This window comes from Python bivittatus, unplaced genomic scaffold (assembly GCF_059951505.1).
Source record: "Python bivittatus isolate LINGU-HERP-01145 unplaced genomic scaffold, Pbiv_v1 ctg000390_np1212, whole genome shotgun sequence".
Classification (NCBI taxonomy): Eukaryota; Metazoa; Chordata; class Lepidosauria; order Squamata; family Pythonidae; genus Python; species Python bivittatus.
Window position 1 is genome coordinate 1,896,311 of NW_028277070.1, and position 17,988 is coordinate 1,914,298.

General features: G+C 45.6%; 3 protein-coding genes across 3 annotated transcripts; 2 read left to right on the forward strand and 1 right to left on the reverse strand.

Annotated features, from left to right (window-relative positions):
- The first annotated feature begins 573 nt into the window (after positions 1-573).
- Positions 574-8,007, forward strand: SRSF9 (serine and arginine rich splicing factor 9). Its single transcript, XM_088143816.1, has 4 exons — positions 574-978; positions 4,182-4,351; positions 5,808-5,980; positions 7,023-8,007. The coding sequence occupies exons 1-4, from the start codon at positions 734-736 to the stop codon at positions 7,164-7,166; spliced, it is 732 nt and encodes a 243-aa protein (XP_087999942.1). The 5' UTR covers positions 574-733; the 3' UTR covers positions 7,167-8,007.
- Positions 8,008-8,283: 276 nt separating this feature from the next.
- Positions 8,284-12,097, reverse strand: GATC (glutamyl-tRNA amidotransferase subunit C). The gene is made up of 4 exons (XM_088143817.1): positions 11,981-12,097; positions 11,289-11,458; positions 10,825-10,928; positions 8,284-10,271 (listed from the first exon to the last, which is right to left on the reverse strand). The coding sequence occupies exons 1-4, from the start codon at positions 12,065-12,067 to the stop codon at positions 10,210-10,212; spliced, it is 423 nt and encodes a 140-aa protein (XP_087999943.1). The 5' UTR covers positions 12,068-12,097; the 3' UTR covers positions 8,284-10,209.
- Positions 12,098-12,113: 16 nt separating this feature from the next.
- TRIAP1 (TP53 regulated inhibitor of apoptosis 1) lies at positions 12,114-17,564 on the forward strand. The gene is made up of 2 exons (XM_088143819.1): positions 12,114-12,310; positions 12,875-17,564. Exons 1-2 carry the CDS (start codon positions 12,158-12,160, stop codon positions 12,956-12,958), a joined length of 237 nt encoding a protein of 78 aa, XP_087999945.1. The 5' UTR covers positions 12,114-12,157; the 3' UTR covers positions 12,959-17,564.
- The last annotated feature ends 424 nt before the right edge of the window (positions 17,565-17,988 follow it).

A 17,988-nucleotide genomic window follows, 5' to 3' on the forward strand; every position in this document is an offset into this window, starting at 1 on the left:
GCGTGTTGTGTGAACCAGCCCTCCCGGGGGCCCTTTAAGCCACACTAGGGTTTACCTGGCCACAGCCGTTGGTTGCTACACTTTATTTACTATAGCATGAATCCCAGTCGCTAGGAGGTGACACGCAGAGAGGACGAAGCCCGTTTACAAGTAAGTCAACCCCAGCGCCTTTATAGGGTCGCTCCCCCAACCGAGCTGCCCTCCCGGACCTCGGGCTGCTCCTCTGAGGGAAAGAGAGAAGCACGAACATCACCTGCACCGCCGGGAAGAGGCGGGGCTCTGGACAGCCGAGCGCGAGGATGGCAGCGCGGGCAGAAGGGCACGGCCAAGCGCCCCCTCGCCGAGCACTGAGCCTCGGGCAGCGGCCGCTCCAGCCGGGCTCAGCCAGCGCGCAGCGCCGGGAACCCAGCCAGGCCCCTTCCCCAGCCGGCCCGGAAGTCCCGCCCCGCGGCCAGGCGGGCCCCGCACCGATTCCCCGAGCGCGCGGCCCGCCTTGCGTTTTCGGGCGGGATGGGCGCGAGAGCGGCTCCGAGCATGCGCCCTCCGACCCTTTCGGCAAGGCCGGGGCCGCGGAGGCAAGGCCTGCTTCCGGCGCGCGCCGCGCGGCCGCTTCCTCCTCCCCTTTAAGGCGGGCGCCGCGTTCCTCTTTTCTGCCCTCCGTCAGGCGGCTTCTGAGGGAAGGCCGTGAGGGGAGGCTGCTGCGGTCGCCGAGCGCGGGAGGCGGACGGGCGAGATGTCCGGGGGCTGGGGCCGGGACATGATGGATTACGGCGGCGGGCCCGGGATGTCCGGCGGCGGCCGCGGGGGCGGCGGCGGCGGCGCGGGCGACGGCCGCATCTACGTGGGCAACCTGCCGGCCGACGTGCGCGAGAAGGACCTGGAGGAGCTCTTCTACAAGTACGGCCGCATCCGCGACATCGAGCTGAAGAGCAAGCGCGGGCTGGTGCCCTTCGCCTTCGTGCGCTTCGAGGACCCGCGGTGCGTGAGGGGGGACGGCCTTTCCCGCCCGCGGCGCGGCCCGCAGTTGCCCTGCGCGCGCTCGCGGGGCGCGGCCCCGGGCCCTGCCTGACTCGGCCGCGCCTCCCTCTCAGGGCTGTTGTGGCAGGGGCGGGGGGCGGCCCTGGGGGGCCGACTCTCGGGTCCCGGAGGAGAGCCCTGCCTCGCTGGGTCTGGGCTGCATCTCCCATCATCCTCGGCCAGCCGTGGGGATGACCGGGGGGGGGGCGTTGAGCGGGGCTGCAGCGGCGAGGACGCGCTCGGAAGGCGCCCGCCTCTTCTTGGCCCCGGGGTCAATACATCGCTGCCAGCCGAGAAATCGAGGGTGAGTTTCTGTGGGAAATGTGCCCAGGATCGCGTATGAAGAACTTCCAGACACAGGCGGACATGCGCTGTCCAGCTGAGACTCCGGTCTTTAAAAATACGTGTTTATATTGCTGCTCTTCGCCAGGCAGCGTGCAGTATAAGGGCTATTTCTAAAACAGCTCTGAAAATACGGTAAAGCTAACGTTTAAGATCTGCCCCCAAAGGCAACTACGCAATCAGTCCATTTTCAAACACAGATTGACAGATTATTTATCACTTTTCCCAGCCCAGTATCCTTCAGGTGACTGGCAGGAATTCTACAAATAGGGAAGTCATAATTCCTATTAACATGCCTGTGTAAGAAAATATGATGTGGCTCCAAAAATACTGTGCACCTTGCTTGATCTGTATTGCAGTGCTGTGAATGGCTGTGACAGGCATTCACTTTTTGCTCTCTTCTCAATATCCTCATTCTTAAATTAGGTAGGGAAGTTTTTATATACAGTACTTTATACGTTACCTATCATTCAATATCAAATTGGCAGGGTAGCTATGAAAAATAAAATTGTAAATTCAATAAATCTTCAGTGATCAATAAAAATACAATAAGATGCTCCTGGGCATTTGTATAATGCTGCAGAATATTCAGAGCGTTTAACTGCAGATTATTTTGTGGGTTTTAGAACAATCTTGAAAAGGAGTGGTGGTAAATAATCTTCCAGGCTGAGCTTGATTTGCCATTGCCTTTTTCTGGGAGTTTTTGTGATGGTCTCTCTTCCAAGTATTGAGCAAATATGCCTCCGCTGGTTCTGTTTACCTTTCTCTGGATCAGCTAGGTATTCTCACCTGCTGTGACTCTTCTACACTAATAATAATCATGCTGATACTGGTAATGTAGTGGTGCTTCTGTGTTTTACAGGAGCATCTTATATCAGTAGGCAGTTTGTGGGTTCAGTCTAGTAAGTTTTGTGCCAAAAGCATGAAGTCCTCTGTGTCACTTAACAAAGGGACCTGTTTGGCCCATGTTTATAATATAACCATAGTGATTTTTTTTTAAGTGTTAATTCTGTTAAAATATATTCATTTGAAATGTAATCTTGGAAATCTTAACAATCATGTGTGCATTTATAATAGCTCTGCTGTTCTTTTTCCGCCTATCTTCACTTTTAGACTCAGGCAAGGAAAGCATTCAGTCCCTACAGTCTGTTCATTATGAGAGCAAATGTTTTTGCCCACATCCACCTTGCCTCGACATGCCCTCCTCAGAGACACTGAAGTTTCTATTCTTGAATTACTTTCTTAAACTTCCATCCTGTTTGCTTTCTCCAAACCTTAAATGCCCTCTCTCTTTTTTGTCTCTTGAGATTTGCTCAAGCAATTCACAAACAAATTTGATTAGGTTAAGAGGAACACTACTGACCCATTTCAACATAGACCTGAGAGTCTCAAAATGGGAAATGTATATTGCATTTACCATATGCCTGTGTACTACTTCTTCTCTGAAAAGTATAATGTCCTTTGTACAGCATGCCTCATTCTTGTTGTTAATAGATATATTGTACTGTACAAAAAATAGTACCTGTCAGTATAACCTGGTAGTACTATGTAGGTGCAGAAAATAGCTTATCTCTTGGCATCCTGTAGTTTTGAAATGAAAGAGCTGCCACAAAGATTTTCCACTCAATAAACATTTATAAAAATAGGCAGGAGTATTAGGTATGTTTGCTGCCTTGAGTTATATATAAAAAGGTGGGATAAAAATCTAATAATCATAACAAAAGCAACCTTATGAAAGCCGCTTCTTCCTGTTCCCTCATATTCTGAAACACATCCCATAGTCTTTAACTTGCAGTGATATGATGAATAATATTAAAATGGGGTTCCCTTTTTTGACTATAATTTAAACAAAATATAGAGTAAATATGTCATTTTCTACCTTGGTCATAGTCAGTCAGAGGAAAAAAATTAAATGGTCTCTATTATGGCCCATTTATGGCTAATGCTGTGTGCAGACGTAGGTCTGGATACAGCATGATTATTGTTTGAGTGTCTGCAGATATGGTACTCTCTAATTCAGTGTTTCTCAACCTTTACAACTTGAAGATGTGTGGACTTCAACTCCCAGAATTCCCAGGCTGGCTAGGAAATTCTGGGAGTTGAAGTCCACACATCTTCAAGTTGCCAAGGTGGAGAAACACTGCTCTAATCACTTTCAGACAACTTGACAGTATTAATGGGATAAGGAGATTTGGATTCTACCAAATGAAAGAATAACTGAAATACTGTGCCCAAATTTTACTTTAAAAAGCTATTCTAATTCCTGAAGCAGTTAAACCTCAAACATTACATTTTGCTGAAGTACTATCTTCTTGAATATATACTAGAGACAATAGCTTGGCAACGTATATTCTGCTGATAGTCATAAAACTAATACCGGCTTCTATGATTATGTCCTGGTGGTTCTTCTAAAGCCCCAAATTTCTCAGTTCCTTTTTGCAGAATGATCTGCATTGATGATGAATAATAATTACAGTCCCTCTTTCATGCTATGATTTTTGTTCAAAGATAGAAGCATTTCTGTCATTTATTAACTTCACATGTTTGTTATATTTCTAAAATCCTGATTACCATGAACATCACATTTTTGTGATATTTTTAAAACAGTGAACACTAATCTTAAGACCATTTTATATTTAATCAGATGGATTTGGGCATGTAGTAATGTCTGCCAGCTTAGAAACTAGGAGTTTCTAGCTCTTTTGGGCTTGTATTTCAATATTTTACACTTGTTTTAAGCTGTAACATTTTCCAAAACCTTTCATGTTCTTCTCAGACTGTTTGAATAGTGGTAAACATGGCTATATATTGTTTGTTTACAGAGATGCAGAAGATGCAGTTTATGGAAGGAATGGTTATGATTATGGCCAGTGTCGTCTGCGTGTTGAGTTTCCCAAACCTTCCAGAGGTCGGGGTGGAGGCTTTGGTGGGGGGCCTCGTGGGAGGAATGGCCCTCCTTCACGACGATCTGAATTTCGAGTCCTTGTTTCAGGTATGTTCCCTTCTGTACTTCATATTGACTGGGATCCCTCCTGATGTAATGTCTCCAGTTGTACTGGGGAGAAGATTATCTTATTACTACCATAATATATGGTTTCTTTTTTAATATGGAACCTATGAAGGAGTTTTTTAGAACTGCAAGAGGACACTATACTTTTCTGATTCGATTCATGGAGAAAGTCTTTGCTTATGGATTCATCATGGTGAATGAATGGTGAGCAAAAATGTCTCCAGCTGGAGGCAAGTGGATTCTTGGATGTGAAAAGGGCCACTATATGGGTGGGCAAAGGGAAGGAAGAAGAACTGGGGGATCAGTTTTATAGTGTTCATGCCAGAAGGAACAGGTCTTAGATGGTGCTATGAGACCAAAATATGACTGTTAAAACTTGAGAATCCAGCTGCACAATATTTGTGTTCTTTATGAAAGAAAATTAACCTGAATTAGATCCCCTCTGCTCAGAGCCTTGTGGACTCCTCAGAACAACCTTGATATACCTGGAATAGGTGTCTCTGTCTAGTGAGTTGGGAGACAAGTGAAAAAGTCCTAATCTCACTGGAAAAAAATGGAAGTATTTTGGAGGTTTTGCCATGGTGATCAAATCTCTGAAGAAAATTCAGCACGCTGTGGCCAAACATATGGAATGGCCCACTTAAAACATAAAAACATTCCTATACACTAAAATAAAATGCCAAGAACTGTGCTTCTCTGCATGCTACTGTGGCATCGTGGCTAGAAATAGGAGTACTCATGGTGAGGAAATCCCTGAATGGCAACCTCTTCAGCTTTGCAGCAGGACCTGAAAACGAAAATGCTCAACCCCAGGTGTACATCTCCCACACAGAAGCCTGGGAGGGCAGGGAGGATATCTGGACCTGGCTTTTGGCTTGAATGGGAGAACTTGCCTTACTAGAGAGTATTGTGAAGCATTCTTGAAAACTGCCAGGAAGCAGCAGCATACTAGTTTCTTCAGAATATGCTGTGGAACAGGGAACTCACTTCCCTTTGCCTTTCTTTATAGCAAACTTGCGGATAGTTAACACAGGTATCCTTGCTTCGCTGCCCAAGGATAAGCTATTGGAATCTAAGGACCCAAACCCACTCTCTTAGAATGGGACCCTCATTCTTGGATGGGAATCTGACCTTGAATACATGGAGGACAATCTGTCCAGTCAGAGTTAGGGGTGATGTTAAATTTACATTGGACAAATAGGAGGATTCTTCTGACTACCCAGTACTTTGAATCCTAGACCTACCTTGCTGACACGGAGGGCTCACCCTTTGGAATGGAACTTAATTGCTATTCTTTGGACCCTAATTGTAGCACTCGCTCTCTGGAATGAACAGGAAGTCTGTGGAAATGGTGGAGCACAGCCATGCCTGGCATAGCCTCAGCAGCTAGTGTCATCTCTTTACACAGTCTCTTGTGTTTTGTGTTCTCACTGCTCAGGGCTTCCTCCATCAGGCAGCTGGCAGGACCTGAAGGATCATATGCGTGAAGCTGGTGATGTATGTTATGCAGATGTACAGAAAGATGGAATGGGGGTGGTTGAGTTTCTTCGCAAAGAAGATATGGAATATGCACTGCGTAAACTGGATGACACCAAATTCCGATCTCATGAGGTGGGTTCCTGCCTGTGGGTGAAGAGCATGTGCGTGTGCCAGTCATGGAGGAACATACATTAACCTGTCCTGTTGTGGTGCTCTCAAGAGGCTTTTGGGCGCAGTCTAGCAATAGTCTTGGAAATGGTGGCTTAAAGTAAACCTTGTAGAATTAAGGGTGGTCAAGGCTGCGTGAAACCTACCCCATGATGGTGTGGTTGAAAGCCCTGACCGCAGAAACTAGGTTTTGTGGTTTAATTCCTGGAAAATGAGCATTTGGATTACTTGCTTTTGACATCTTCTGAGCAAGTCAAGTTGACTTGCTTTGCCATTCTCCCACTGACAGCCAGGGGCTGAACAAAGATGCCTACCAGCTGGTTGTTTCAGGAAGTTTAGCTTGCCTTGTTTTGGCAAGCTAAAATGATATTTCCCAGAGGAGCAGATGAGTAGCTCTGTTGCTTACTTAATATTAATCTTCCCCACCTGTGCTTGGATCTTCCTACTTAAGATGGTCTGATATCTCTGCTATAAACCAGTTTTTTATTCTTGGGGCATTGCTACTTCACTTGCAACCACCTTCTTCTAGTGGCTGGCTTGATCTACGACCACCCAGTCTATCACAGATGGAGGCTGCTTGTTATGGAATTTTCTTCAAGAATCTGAACTGCAGAAACAGAATTAAATTAAGATGGACTGGTGAGAGTTCACCAAGACCTTTCCTAACTGTGCTGAAGGACTACACTAGCCTGCATCTCTCCCTCTGATAGCTTAACGTTGGAAACTGACATCATCACCCTTCTTAGTTACGTGGGGACAAAACATGTCTGTGTTTGCCTGCACAAACTAGCTGTTCTGTAACATGCCCTTTTTCTGCAGACCTCAAGGGCCAGATCTGAATTGGCCTAAGGCAGCAATAGGATTTGTCCTGCCTGTGTATGAAAACTCTTCGGTCCCGAGCCATTGTGCATTGGTTTCTCGTCTCCATTTTTGGCATTCATTTATTCATAACATTGACCAGAGGATGTTATGCCAATGTTTGGGTTTTCTCTGTTCTAAATTCCAGGGTGAAACAGCCTATATCAGAGTTTGTCCTGAAAGAAGCATCAGCTACGGCTACTCGCGCTCCCGTTCTGGTTCAAGGAGTCGCGATTCTCCATACCAAAGCAGGGGATCACCACGCTACTCTTCGCCCTTTAGGCCATTCTGATCGCACCCAATAGGGACTTGTAACAATGTGAACTGAGCTTGTTATTTCTGCTCAGAGTTTACATTCCAAAATGGATGGATATAGTCTTTCGTAGAAAACTTTTTGGTTTTTTTTTTCTTTCTATTCAATAAAATCTTTTTTTTTTATGACAACTGTTTTTACTAGGGAAATGTTGGTAATGAAGTATTATAAACCATTGCCACTTAAAATACGTTTTATTTGGAAAATGTAAGTTGTTTTTGTTTTCCTTCTCAAGGAAGGAAAATGAGCTTGAAACTCATACACTTTAATAGTTTGTCTGCTGGATGGGCTTTAAAGCAGTGGAGCAAGGCCTATTGGTGGTGTTTTGAAATATATTCCAATGTTTCTGTAACTCTTAAGTGGGTGGCTGTCCTTTTGTGCAGTAAGGGTGGAAAGTGGAGATAAACAGCTGACCCTGGATTTTAAGTTGCTTTCTCTTACTGGGTTAAAGAAGCATTTTAAAGTTTTTGCTCACTGCAGGCATCATAGTGGAAACATCAAAGGGATGTTTAAACTGTTCTGCTATAACGCCAGTATAATTACTTTTACTGGCTGTTTTGATAGGTAATTTCACAAATAGTGTCCAGGAAAGATTTTACCAAGCCTGGGAGCAGGGAAGGGTTAAGAGAGCAGGATTAATACAAATTAATGGCTTAATGGGAGAGACTGAAAATTTGGGAAACTTATTGGGGAGGGAGTGTTCTGTGCTTCTCACTAACTGCAAAATATGTCCAATTTTAGCATTTCTTGAAGTTCTATGGAAGTCCCATCATTAATTTGATCCATAAAATAAAATGGATTTCAGTGGTTTTGTGCTTAGTTAACTTGTAAAATGAGGTGTTTCATTTGAATTCTGTGTCCGTAACTGTCAATTTATTAAGAGCTTATAAGATTCATTTTTAGCCATCTTGCAAGTTTAGAGAAAGTGCTGCCAACTTACAGCTTTAAGAATATTTTGAAACTTTGCTCAAGTGAATGGCTGCAAAGACCTAGTCCCAGGTCTTCTACTGAATTAATACCTTACTGCATCATATTATAGCTGCAGTCACATGAACACTTATAGGAAAATAAAACTAACACAATTTTGGTATAAAAATGGGTTAGGCTACTTGTGTTGTATTTGAAATACAATTAATATACAATGTAAGTTAAAAAAAATAATTATATAGCAACATTTGGCTAGAAAAACACACAGCAACATGTCCACTGCAACATCAAATGTGGGATATTTGTCAAAGTCTCCATTTTTTGCTTCCATTTATTAATCTGCTATTCAATATTTCTTAGTTGATTTGTTAAGGACTAACAGCACATCTTGTTTCTGGAAAGCTCCCGCATACGTTCTTATATTCATTATATAGCATGATAGTGAATTGTCAGTGGAGGGGAAAGCATCTGTGCAGTCCAGAGCATACGCACCTAAAGCAGATGCCACTAAATAGTGGCTGGGGTTCAAAATGTGCTGAGTAAAAGAAGTGCTTTTTTGTGGCTTAGTAATTAGGCAGCCTGCAGAATAATGTCACGTGCATTTTAAAAATTTCCCCTGGACTCTCTTTCTCTGCAAGGCTTAAATGCCTCCACCTGCTCTCCCTAAAGTGCCGAAAAAATTAGCTGTCCCTTTTTGGGCCTTTAGGTGCCATCATAATAATCATAAAATGTGGCTACTGGCCACAAAAAGCCATGTATCACTGCAATAAATTCTGGTAGAACAACGCATGATTAAATGTGGGATCACAATTTACATATATTATTTGTATGTCTTAGAGAGGTTAACCTAAACATCCTCCCTCATCCAAAAAGGGGCTAAATTAACCTCAGCAACATATCTGCAGCCACTCAGTTCCATCTTGAAGACTGCTCTAAGGACCATGAAAATTGTTTCTCAGTTAATTAAATCTAAATGCCACAGCATATTCTAATAAACAGTACCACGCATTTTCTTCTAATTAAATTAAAAGAAATTTCAAAGCATAAAAGCAATTGTGCTACATATTATTCAGTTTTCCTGCAAAATATTTTCTCCATTTCATGACAACATAGTAATTGGAACATGAGTAACGTAGTAACTGGAATTCATAAAGCAAATAGCTCTTTTGTGATTATGTGCTGGTGCTTCTGAAGCACCAAATTTCTGAATTTCTTTCTGCAGAATGTTCTGTGCTGATAGCAATATACATGGTCCCTCTTTTACGTTGGGATTTTTGTTCAAAGACAGAAGCACATCTATCGTTTATTAACTCACATTTTTGCAATATTTCTAAAGCCCTGAATACTAAGTTCATTTTAAAGATCTGCGAATAAGATTTTATCAGCTAGATCTTGGCTTGTGCTAATGTCTGCCAGCTTATAAACTAGGAGTCTCTAGCTCATTTAGACCTGTATTTCAATATTTTTATACCTAAACTTTAAGCTATAATAGTTTTGGATACTTTTCGTGTTTCTCCTGGATACTGACTGAGCAGTGCTAAACATGGCTATATATTGTTTGCTCACAGAGATGCAGTTTATGGAGGAATTGTTGCAGTTATGGCCAGTGTTGCCTGTATACTCAGTTTTTCAAACTTTTTAGAGGTTAAGGCATAGGGACTTCCCCATTTTATGTCTTTTGACCATAGTCTCTTCATAATTAAATATGTCTTTTCTTTGGGGGGATTTGGTGACTGAGGTTCACTGTATTTTAAACATAGGGTTTAAACCCCCATAGGGTTAGGTACAGCTAAACTTGTGCAAAATTTTAATACAGTCTGAATTATTTCTTGATTGGGGTTTAAAACAGGTTTTAAACATGTTCACACAACCATGTGTTAAACTTAGTGTCAATAACGCTCTTTCCTGACCCATACAACTCTTTAAATACAGTCTTTTTTCTCCCCAGCTAAGTAACACCAGTCATTTCAGTGCCTGTCCCCCCCTCCGCAGTTATATAAGTACATGACGTAAACATTCATTCTAGATCCCACTGCACATCCTGGGTTTTCGATCTAAAAGCAGGCAGTGATGGCATATCAAGTAGGATCTTCTATTAAGAGTCTTCCCTGTGAAGAAAAGTATTTCTCTCTTCTACTTTTGGCAGAGGGATGTTACCTAGTGCAAACAAAATTTGGCAAGAATAAAATACTTTGACAGTTTTGGCAATTTCTATTACAAGTAAAAGTTGTTACACTACCCAAGATATAATTAAATTAACAGTGCTATAAAGCTAAATCATGTTTATATTACTTGATGAACAAAGGAAAGAGGACTTCTGTTTCCTAAGGACTTCAGCTTTCAATTGCTCTCCTAGTAGCAAAAATGAACTTCAAGGGCAACACCTTATATATTTTAAATGGAAAATGTTTTTCTGTCAACTTTCAAGGATGTTCATGACACAGTTCTGTGTGTTCCTTCACACACAGTACTGACCAAATTATACTCCGCAGGATAGCTGAAATTAAGGGCATATATTGAATTCAATAATTGAGACAGGTTCCAAAATCCAGGGTAATATTTTTTTAGCAGAGATACAACAGACTCACCATTACTACCTCCTATATGTGGAAATTACATTATAAATTCTCAGTTATTTCTCTTCCATTCATGCTGGAAAAAAGTTTTTTTACAGGATGAATTTCCCTGCATGTATCCTGCAAAATGTTACCTGGTGGAGCTATAAAATATCCTTCAACTGTCTTTGCAGCTTTCTTCAGTAGTTCCTCTGCATGGTTCCCTTCTGAGATATTATCTTCCCTGAGGTAGAGATGCCTGAGGAGCACAAATCATTCATCATCATCATCCTAGGAAGCTTAGAAATATGGCAGCTCTCCGCAATGTTCCCTACCTGGAGGCCAGGTGATATTACAGGGGCTGCTAAGGCTAGAAGGAGCAGTGTGTGCAAGCAGTCCCACCTTTTATTTGTTCATCAGAAGGGGGAATGATCCAGCGGTACCAACAGTCTTGCTCTGCCAGCCTCCTGCCTGCAAAAGCTCTCGGCAGGGTCTAAAGGGGGGATGGCTTACCCTTCCTCAGAACTAAATGGCTTCCGAGCACACCACGGCATGGCTCTCCTGCAGTTGCAAAGTCAGAAAGTAAACTCCAGAACTGATCGGCGCTCCTGATAGTTACCTGTCTTCCAGCACGGATTCCATGGGCTCTACTCCATCAGTGTTCACTGCGTGAAGCTGTTCAGCAAATTCAACGGCTTTCTCCAAGCGCCGGACACCCTCCCAGTTGCGAAAATCAACAAGTGCCAGTCGCTCAAGATGATCCAACAGCTCCAAAGTAATTTTTGTCCGCTGAAACAATTTTTTCAAACAGCGCATTTAAATCTTGCAAAGAAATTCCCGACAAACAATACTGCGTGGCAACTGGGAATATACTGTGAGAAGTGGAAGAGAGAACTTCAGCTGTTTCTGACGACATTAAAAAATGGAAACAGCCATTGGGAAGCCCTTTAGGGTTCGCGTTTTTCTTTTTTGCCTTCAGGAATAGATTTGGTAGCTTTAATGACCGCTTTTTTTCACCCTGCCGCCGAAGCCCACGAGGAACCACCTTCCTGCCAGGCTAAACGACGAGGCGGGGCTGCTTTTTTAGCGCCGAGAGGTGCCGGCCGATCTCTCTGGCAGCGACCTCGCGGACCAGGCTGCGCCTCCGATGCGGCAGAGCCTGCGGGGGCAGCATCACCCGCTGACCTTGTCGGCCCAAGGGGGGGCTCACGACCAAGGCGCTGGCGAAGCACTCTGCGCGCGCTCAGAGGCTGGCCTAACTGTCTCCCTCCCCCCCGGCTATCTTGGCGGGGGGCCCGAGCGCCCACTCACCGGGCCGGCTCCGGCCTCCCCCGCCGAAGAAGCGCCCCGGCAGCCGAGCGCGGCGCGCAAGGCGCCCAAGCCCCGCCGGGCCCACATGGCGCCCGAGCACGTGACGCGCGGCCCGCTTCCGGCGCCGACGCGGAAGTGACGCGCCTGCCTGCCTCCGGGGCGCTGGGTCGGTCCGCCATGAACAGCGTCGGCGAGGCCTGCACGGAACTGAAGCGGGACTACGACCAGTGCTTCAACCGCTGGTTCGCCGAGAAGTTCCTGAAGGGGGAGGCCGGCGCCGGGGGCGACCCCTGCGTGCAGCTCTTCAAGCGCTACCAGCTCTGCGTCCAGGTGAGGACCCCGGGCGGGCCTCGGGCCGGGCCCGCTCTCGCTCCCCGCGCTGCTCGGGGGTGGCGGTTCCCCGAGGATGCTCGGCCCAGCCGCCCAAGGCGCCGCGCGTCCGGCGGTGTCTCAGCTGGCTTGCGCTGGGCGGGGGCCTCCCAGAATCCGGCTGGATCCTGCCGAGGGTTTTCCGGGCAGCGTCCTAGGAGTGATTTCGCACCGGCTTTGGGGGGAAGCAGACAACCAGATGCGGCGCTGTCTGCTGGTGTTTGCACGAGGGCCTTCCGCAGCTCGCAGCTGACTGGACTGTAATTTACTCAGCTGGACGTATTTGAAACGTGATTGGCAGTGATGGGTCATTGGGTCAGGCAAACCCAGTACAGTATTGGGAATGATGACTAAAGGACTGCCAGTGCCTCGTGGCAAATCTGCAAATCTGAAAAAAATATGTTCTGCTTTTCTACAGTTTACACATGTATCTCAAGGTCGTTCTGGGCTTTTAATGCTTGCTATAACTTGACATGTGTTCTTTGAGCCTCCTTGGCAACTTAAAATATCCTTCATTTGTTTCAGAAAGCTATTAAGGAGAAGGACATACCCATTGAAGGCTTGGAATTCATGGGCTCCAGCAAAGAAAAGTCTGAAAACTCTTCATAAACCTGATGACGGCTGCAATTCGACCCTCTGGAGGCTGTAAAACAGCCAAACAAGGAACTCTCACTAGTAACCTGTTAGTGTGAGTGGGGAGATACAGGGTTCCTCCTCCTTGCAATGTCTGTCTCATCAATCCAGTAGCTACTGCTTCATTTCCACTGTTACTGGAAAATGTTTTTATCATGACTGCCTGTACTTCACTTCCATGTGAAAAAGTAAGTGTACCCCATTGAAATTTTGGACTTTTTCAACATACAGATATTTGATCTTCATTTCAACAATATTGATAAAGGGGATACAATATAACAAATATCATGTACCATTTAAATTTTGTGGTCTATTGTGTAATTTACATAAACATAAATGCAAATTTCACATGTGGAAAAAGTAAGTACAACCCTACATTTATCACTACCTCAAATACCTAAAATTAGAATTAGGTGCACCGGATCAGGTGCAGATGATTAAAACATCATTAGAGAGGACCTTGGAGGAACCTGTCTTATTGAAGCCTCAGACATTTAATGTGATTTGCTCTTTGTTGCTGAGGTGTGTGATATCACCATGCCTAGATGGAAAGAGCTCTCTCAGCCCTTCAGAAAGGAGGTTATAGATGCCTGTGAGTCTGGGAAGGGATTTAAAAAGATCACCAAGCAATTGGACATCAGTCATTCCAATGTCTGGAAGATCATCTAGAAGTAGAGGAGATTTCAAACAATGGCTAGCTTGCCCAGGCCAGACCTTTGCTGGTCAATGACCAAAATAAAATGACTGACTGACTACCCAGGCCAGCCCAGGCTGTCCCACCATTCAGCCCAAGAGCAGAATGCAAGATGCTGAAAAAAGTCCCTAAGAACCCCAGAATTTAATCATGTGACCTTCAGGTAGCTTTTGCCACTATTGATGTCAGAGTGCATGAGTTTACCATTAGAAAGAAGCTGAACAAATTGGATCTATGTGGGAGGTGTGCCAGGAGGAAACCTTTGCAGTCCAGAACAAGACTAAAGTTTGCTCATGAAACTTAAGTGTCATGGCCCAGGACTCAAACAACTCTGAGTCTGAAGCTGCTCCAACTGAACCAGCGGAATGTCAGCCTCAGGAGACACCAAGCCAGGAATCATCTGAGGGTGGTCAAAAACCTCAGAATAGCTGAAGCAGTCAGAGCATGAGGCATGGCCCCCCCAGCACTCGGACTTGGTGAGAAGAGCAGAGCAAGGGTGCTCAGTGAGGCTCCTTGTCAAGCAGGGACATGCCTGTCCCAATTAAAGACAGCTGGCTGCAAACTGGGTTAAGAGGCAGCTCTGAACTGTGTTTCCTTGCTGGAAATAGCTGTCTGATTTCCTGTCCTGGTGTGTTGTTCCTGTGAATTCTGCTCATGTAAGAAACCTGAAACTCTGGCCCTCGGACTGGCTGACGAGCCTGGCTTGGCGCTCTGACCTCTGGACTGAATCTTGACTACTCTTGCCTGTCCTGTGGAAAGTGAGACTACTCGGCCAACCCTTGTCTTCAGGCACTCTGATTTATCTTACTTTGTCTGCTCAGCCTCGGGTAAATTGCTTATCACCAAGCAACTGCATGTGTGTGTGTGTCTGAAACCTGAAACAGGACACTAGGCAAAGACCAGAGCTGCTGAAACAACGTGCTCTGAACAGACGAGGCAGAGAGAGGGTTATTTGGCCACAGTAACAGAAGACATGGCAAAAACCAAAGACAGCATTTATTTGTTTATTCAATTTATATAGCTGCCCATCATATGTGGCTCTGAGTGGCTCACAAAGTTAACATTTCACAAGAACTTGATACCGACTGTAAAACGTGGTGGTGGATGTGGTAAGGTTTGGGGGTGCTTTGCTGCATCAGGGCCTGGGCAGCGCATCGTCATGCAATCCGCTATGAATTCTTCATTGTACCAGAGGGCACGTGAGGATAACGTGAGGGCATCTATCAGAAGACCGAAGCTCAACTGAAGGTGGACCGTGCAGCATGACCATGACCCTAAACATTCCAGTAAATCCATCAAGGAATGGCTTAGAGAGAAGAGAAATGGAGGGTTCTGAAATGGCCAGTCAGCGCCTGGATCTAAATCCCATTGAGATGCTGTGGGGTGATTTGACAATGGCTGTGCATGCAAGAAACCTCTCCAACACCACACAGCTGAAAAAATTCCTCCCAGTCAATGTCAGAGCCTGGTAGACAGTTATAAGAAACGCCTACTTGAGGTTGTTTCTGCCAAAGGGGCAATACCAGGTATTAGAGCTGAGGGGGTACTTACTTTTTCCACAGAATGGAAAAAATGGCATATCTTGTTAATTTTTTGTTGAATAAATGATTGCAAAGTCAATTTTTCATAGGTTTTTTTTGTTCAATTACATCACCTTTATATACTGTGTGAATGAAGATAAAACATTGATATGTCTGCAGAAGTTAAACAACTGTACATGGGGTGTACTTACTTTTTCACATGACTAGAGCCCATCAGGGCTCTGAGCTTCCCTCTAAGGGCCAAGGCAGGTGGATCAAAGTTATGTGGTAGTTACTGGGGCTCCAACATGTTTTTCTGAGGCCTGCAGTTTAACACCTTGGTGGGGAGCAAGTAGAAATGCTTAGAGCTCCTGGATCAGTTGCCTCTCTTGAAGAATTCGTGCCCACCTGTGTAAAAAAAGGAGCATTCCTGTCTGGCTGGCTAAGGTGGTGCGGATGCCAGTGGGCCCCCCGAAGAGGCCCAAAGAGGCTTCCTCAGATTCCACATCTGCAGCCCCAGAACGTTGCCCTTGGATCTAAGTCTGGGCGGAAGTGGTGCCTCTCGGACAGCGGCTCATGGCGCTGCCTTTCAGGGCTTGGCTAGCGGAGGAACGCCAGGTGGGCATCCTCTGGACACCCCCTAGCTGGGTTTGCCCAGCAGGCAGTTCTGTTGTCCGGTTCGTTTGGCCTCAGCTTGGTGTGACCTCTGAAGTCAGCCACTGTGATTGGCAAAGCGTAGTAGGTTTGGGCTTAGTGCGCTGTGCAAATCCAGCCAAGGGAGCTTCTTACCCACTCTGTGGCGTCGTGCCTCGTGCTGTGGCACTTGAGGGGAGCAGTCCCAGGGTTAGGGACTCTGAGACTAATTCAGAGGAGGGGAAAAGGGGATCTGTAGGGAGAGGCAGCTGACCGCTCTGCCCAAGGCTGTCACACAGGCCTCCTTCTCAGGCTGCTGCCCTCCGTAGCCTGGTCCGCGTTCGGAGTCTGGGGACGGAAGGCTTTAGCAGGACCGGGCAAAAGACCCTCAGCAGCCTCTCTCTTCCTCCCTCCTAGATTGGCACGTGTGGGAAAAGGAACATGAGGGAAGAAGCGATGCCCTCTCCATCTGCCGAGCCGCCTCCAGCCCACGGAACCTCTGGGATGGGGACCGTGCCAGACTCCGCGGCTCCGCCCTCCCAAGGACACCAGTGGTGCCTTTCCAGCTGATCTGACCTCCGCTGGTGGAGGTGGCGGCCTCCTGTGCGCAGACCCTCCGGCTCGATCTCCCTGCAAGAGCAGCCGATCAAGCCGAGAGTTCGCGGGGGGGTCCTCCATCTCCAGGCGGCCCGGAGCACATCATGGGGCAGAGTGACAGGTCTGTTGTTGACTTCCTGCACATCGAGTAGCTCTCCTGTTTGCCTTTTTGCCGTAGGGACAATTTCTGTGTTTCTACTACTGCATTTGCTTTTAAAGAAAGGCAAGTACCCCCCCCTTTTTTTTTTGACAAAGGAAGGTTTGCAAAACTGTTTTACAGCTCATGAAGCAGGTTCTTACTTGTTAATAAAGCTAGAAAATAAGGGCAAAGTTTGCATCTTCAGTTGCAAAGAAGTTGTTTATTTTCCTTACCTAAATCACCCAGTATTTAAATGAGTTCCCTTTTAAATTTCTGCCTCTAATACCATGAAAGAAATTCTAGAAATGAAATAATTAGATATTTGACATAAGCATTAATAAATCCTTACCAATTCTGAAGGCCAAACTGAGTTTGGCCTTCAGTTAAAGCAGTTTGAGCTGGTTTAAAGTGCCTCAACTTTCCTAACATCTTTAAGAAAGCTGGATCCAGCATGATCTTGGTAAATGCTTCTTGCAGCAGAAAAGTCCTCTTTTCAAGAACGCTGCTGCTTTTTCCTGTTAACGCTGTCATTGAGGCAGCAAGACTTCAAAAACTTCAGACTCTTAATATAGCAGGAAGCTCTGAATCCCAGCCTGTGTCACTTGCACAGGCTCCTTTCCAGCAAGCATCATTGCCTTGAAAAGAGTGTTCCCGCAGTTGCAGGGTCCACTTTTTTCCAGATCAATAGAATGTTGATCCATTGGTTGAAGCAGGAATTGACTGACTGGCTTGTCGCCCGAGCCTGACATCGTGGCCTGAGAGGGGGACTGGCCAGGGTCGCCCAGCTGGCTTTCATGCCTATGGCGGGACTAGAACTTGCTGTCTCCTGGTTTCAGGCCTGGTCCTTTACCACTAAACCAAACTGGTTTTCCTATTGCCTTTGAAAGTGTTTCGAAGAAATACCCCATTCTTTTGTAGGTACAGGAGTAGGTCTAGCATCAGCATGATGGAGCAGATTCAGGCTCACTATAGCAAACTCCATAATTTTATCTTCAGTTTTAGAAAATGGATTTTGAGAGGGAAGCCCTTAGTGGGAGAGCACTGGACTAACCCTCCCCCTGGACCCACCCTGACAAAATACCCTTTTGCAATGCTTTACTCTCTCCCAGATTCACCAGGAAACGCAGCAGCAGCAGCTCTGCAAACGTGCCAAGGCAATCTAGAACTCACTTGCCTGTGTATAATGGAAAAAGAGAAAAATCTTTGGAGACTGTCACTGGAGATGTGGAAATAGTTTTGCAGGAGAAAGTGCCTTACAACATGATTGAGCAGTTGAATGTGTGTTCTGGTATGTGCAATAATGGAAATTAAATTAGGAGAATAAAATGCAAAAATAGAAGTGACTTGTGACTTGGCTTTAAACTGGGGATTATGTATTAGACAGCCTGACAGAAGACCTGTTTCTACATCATCATAATAGCTA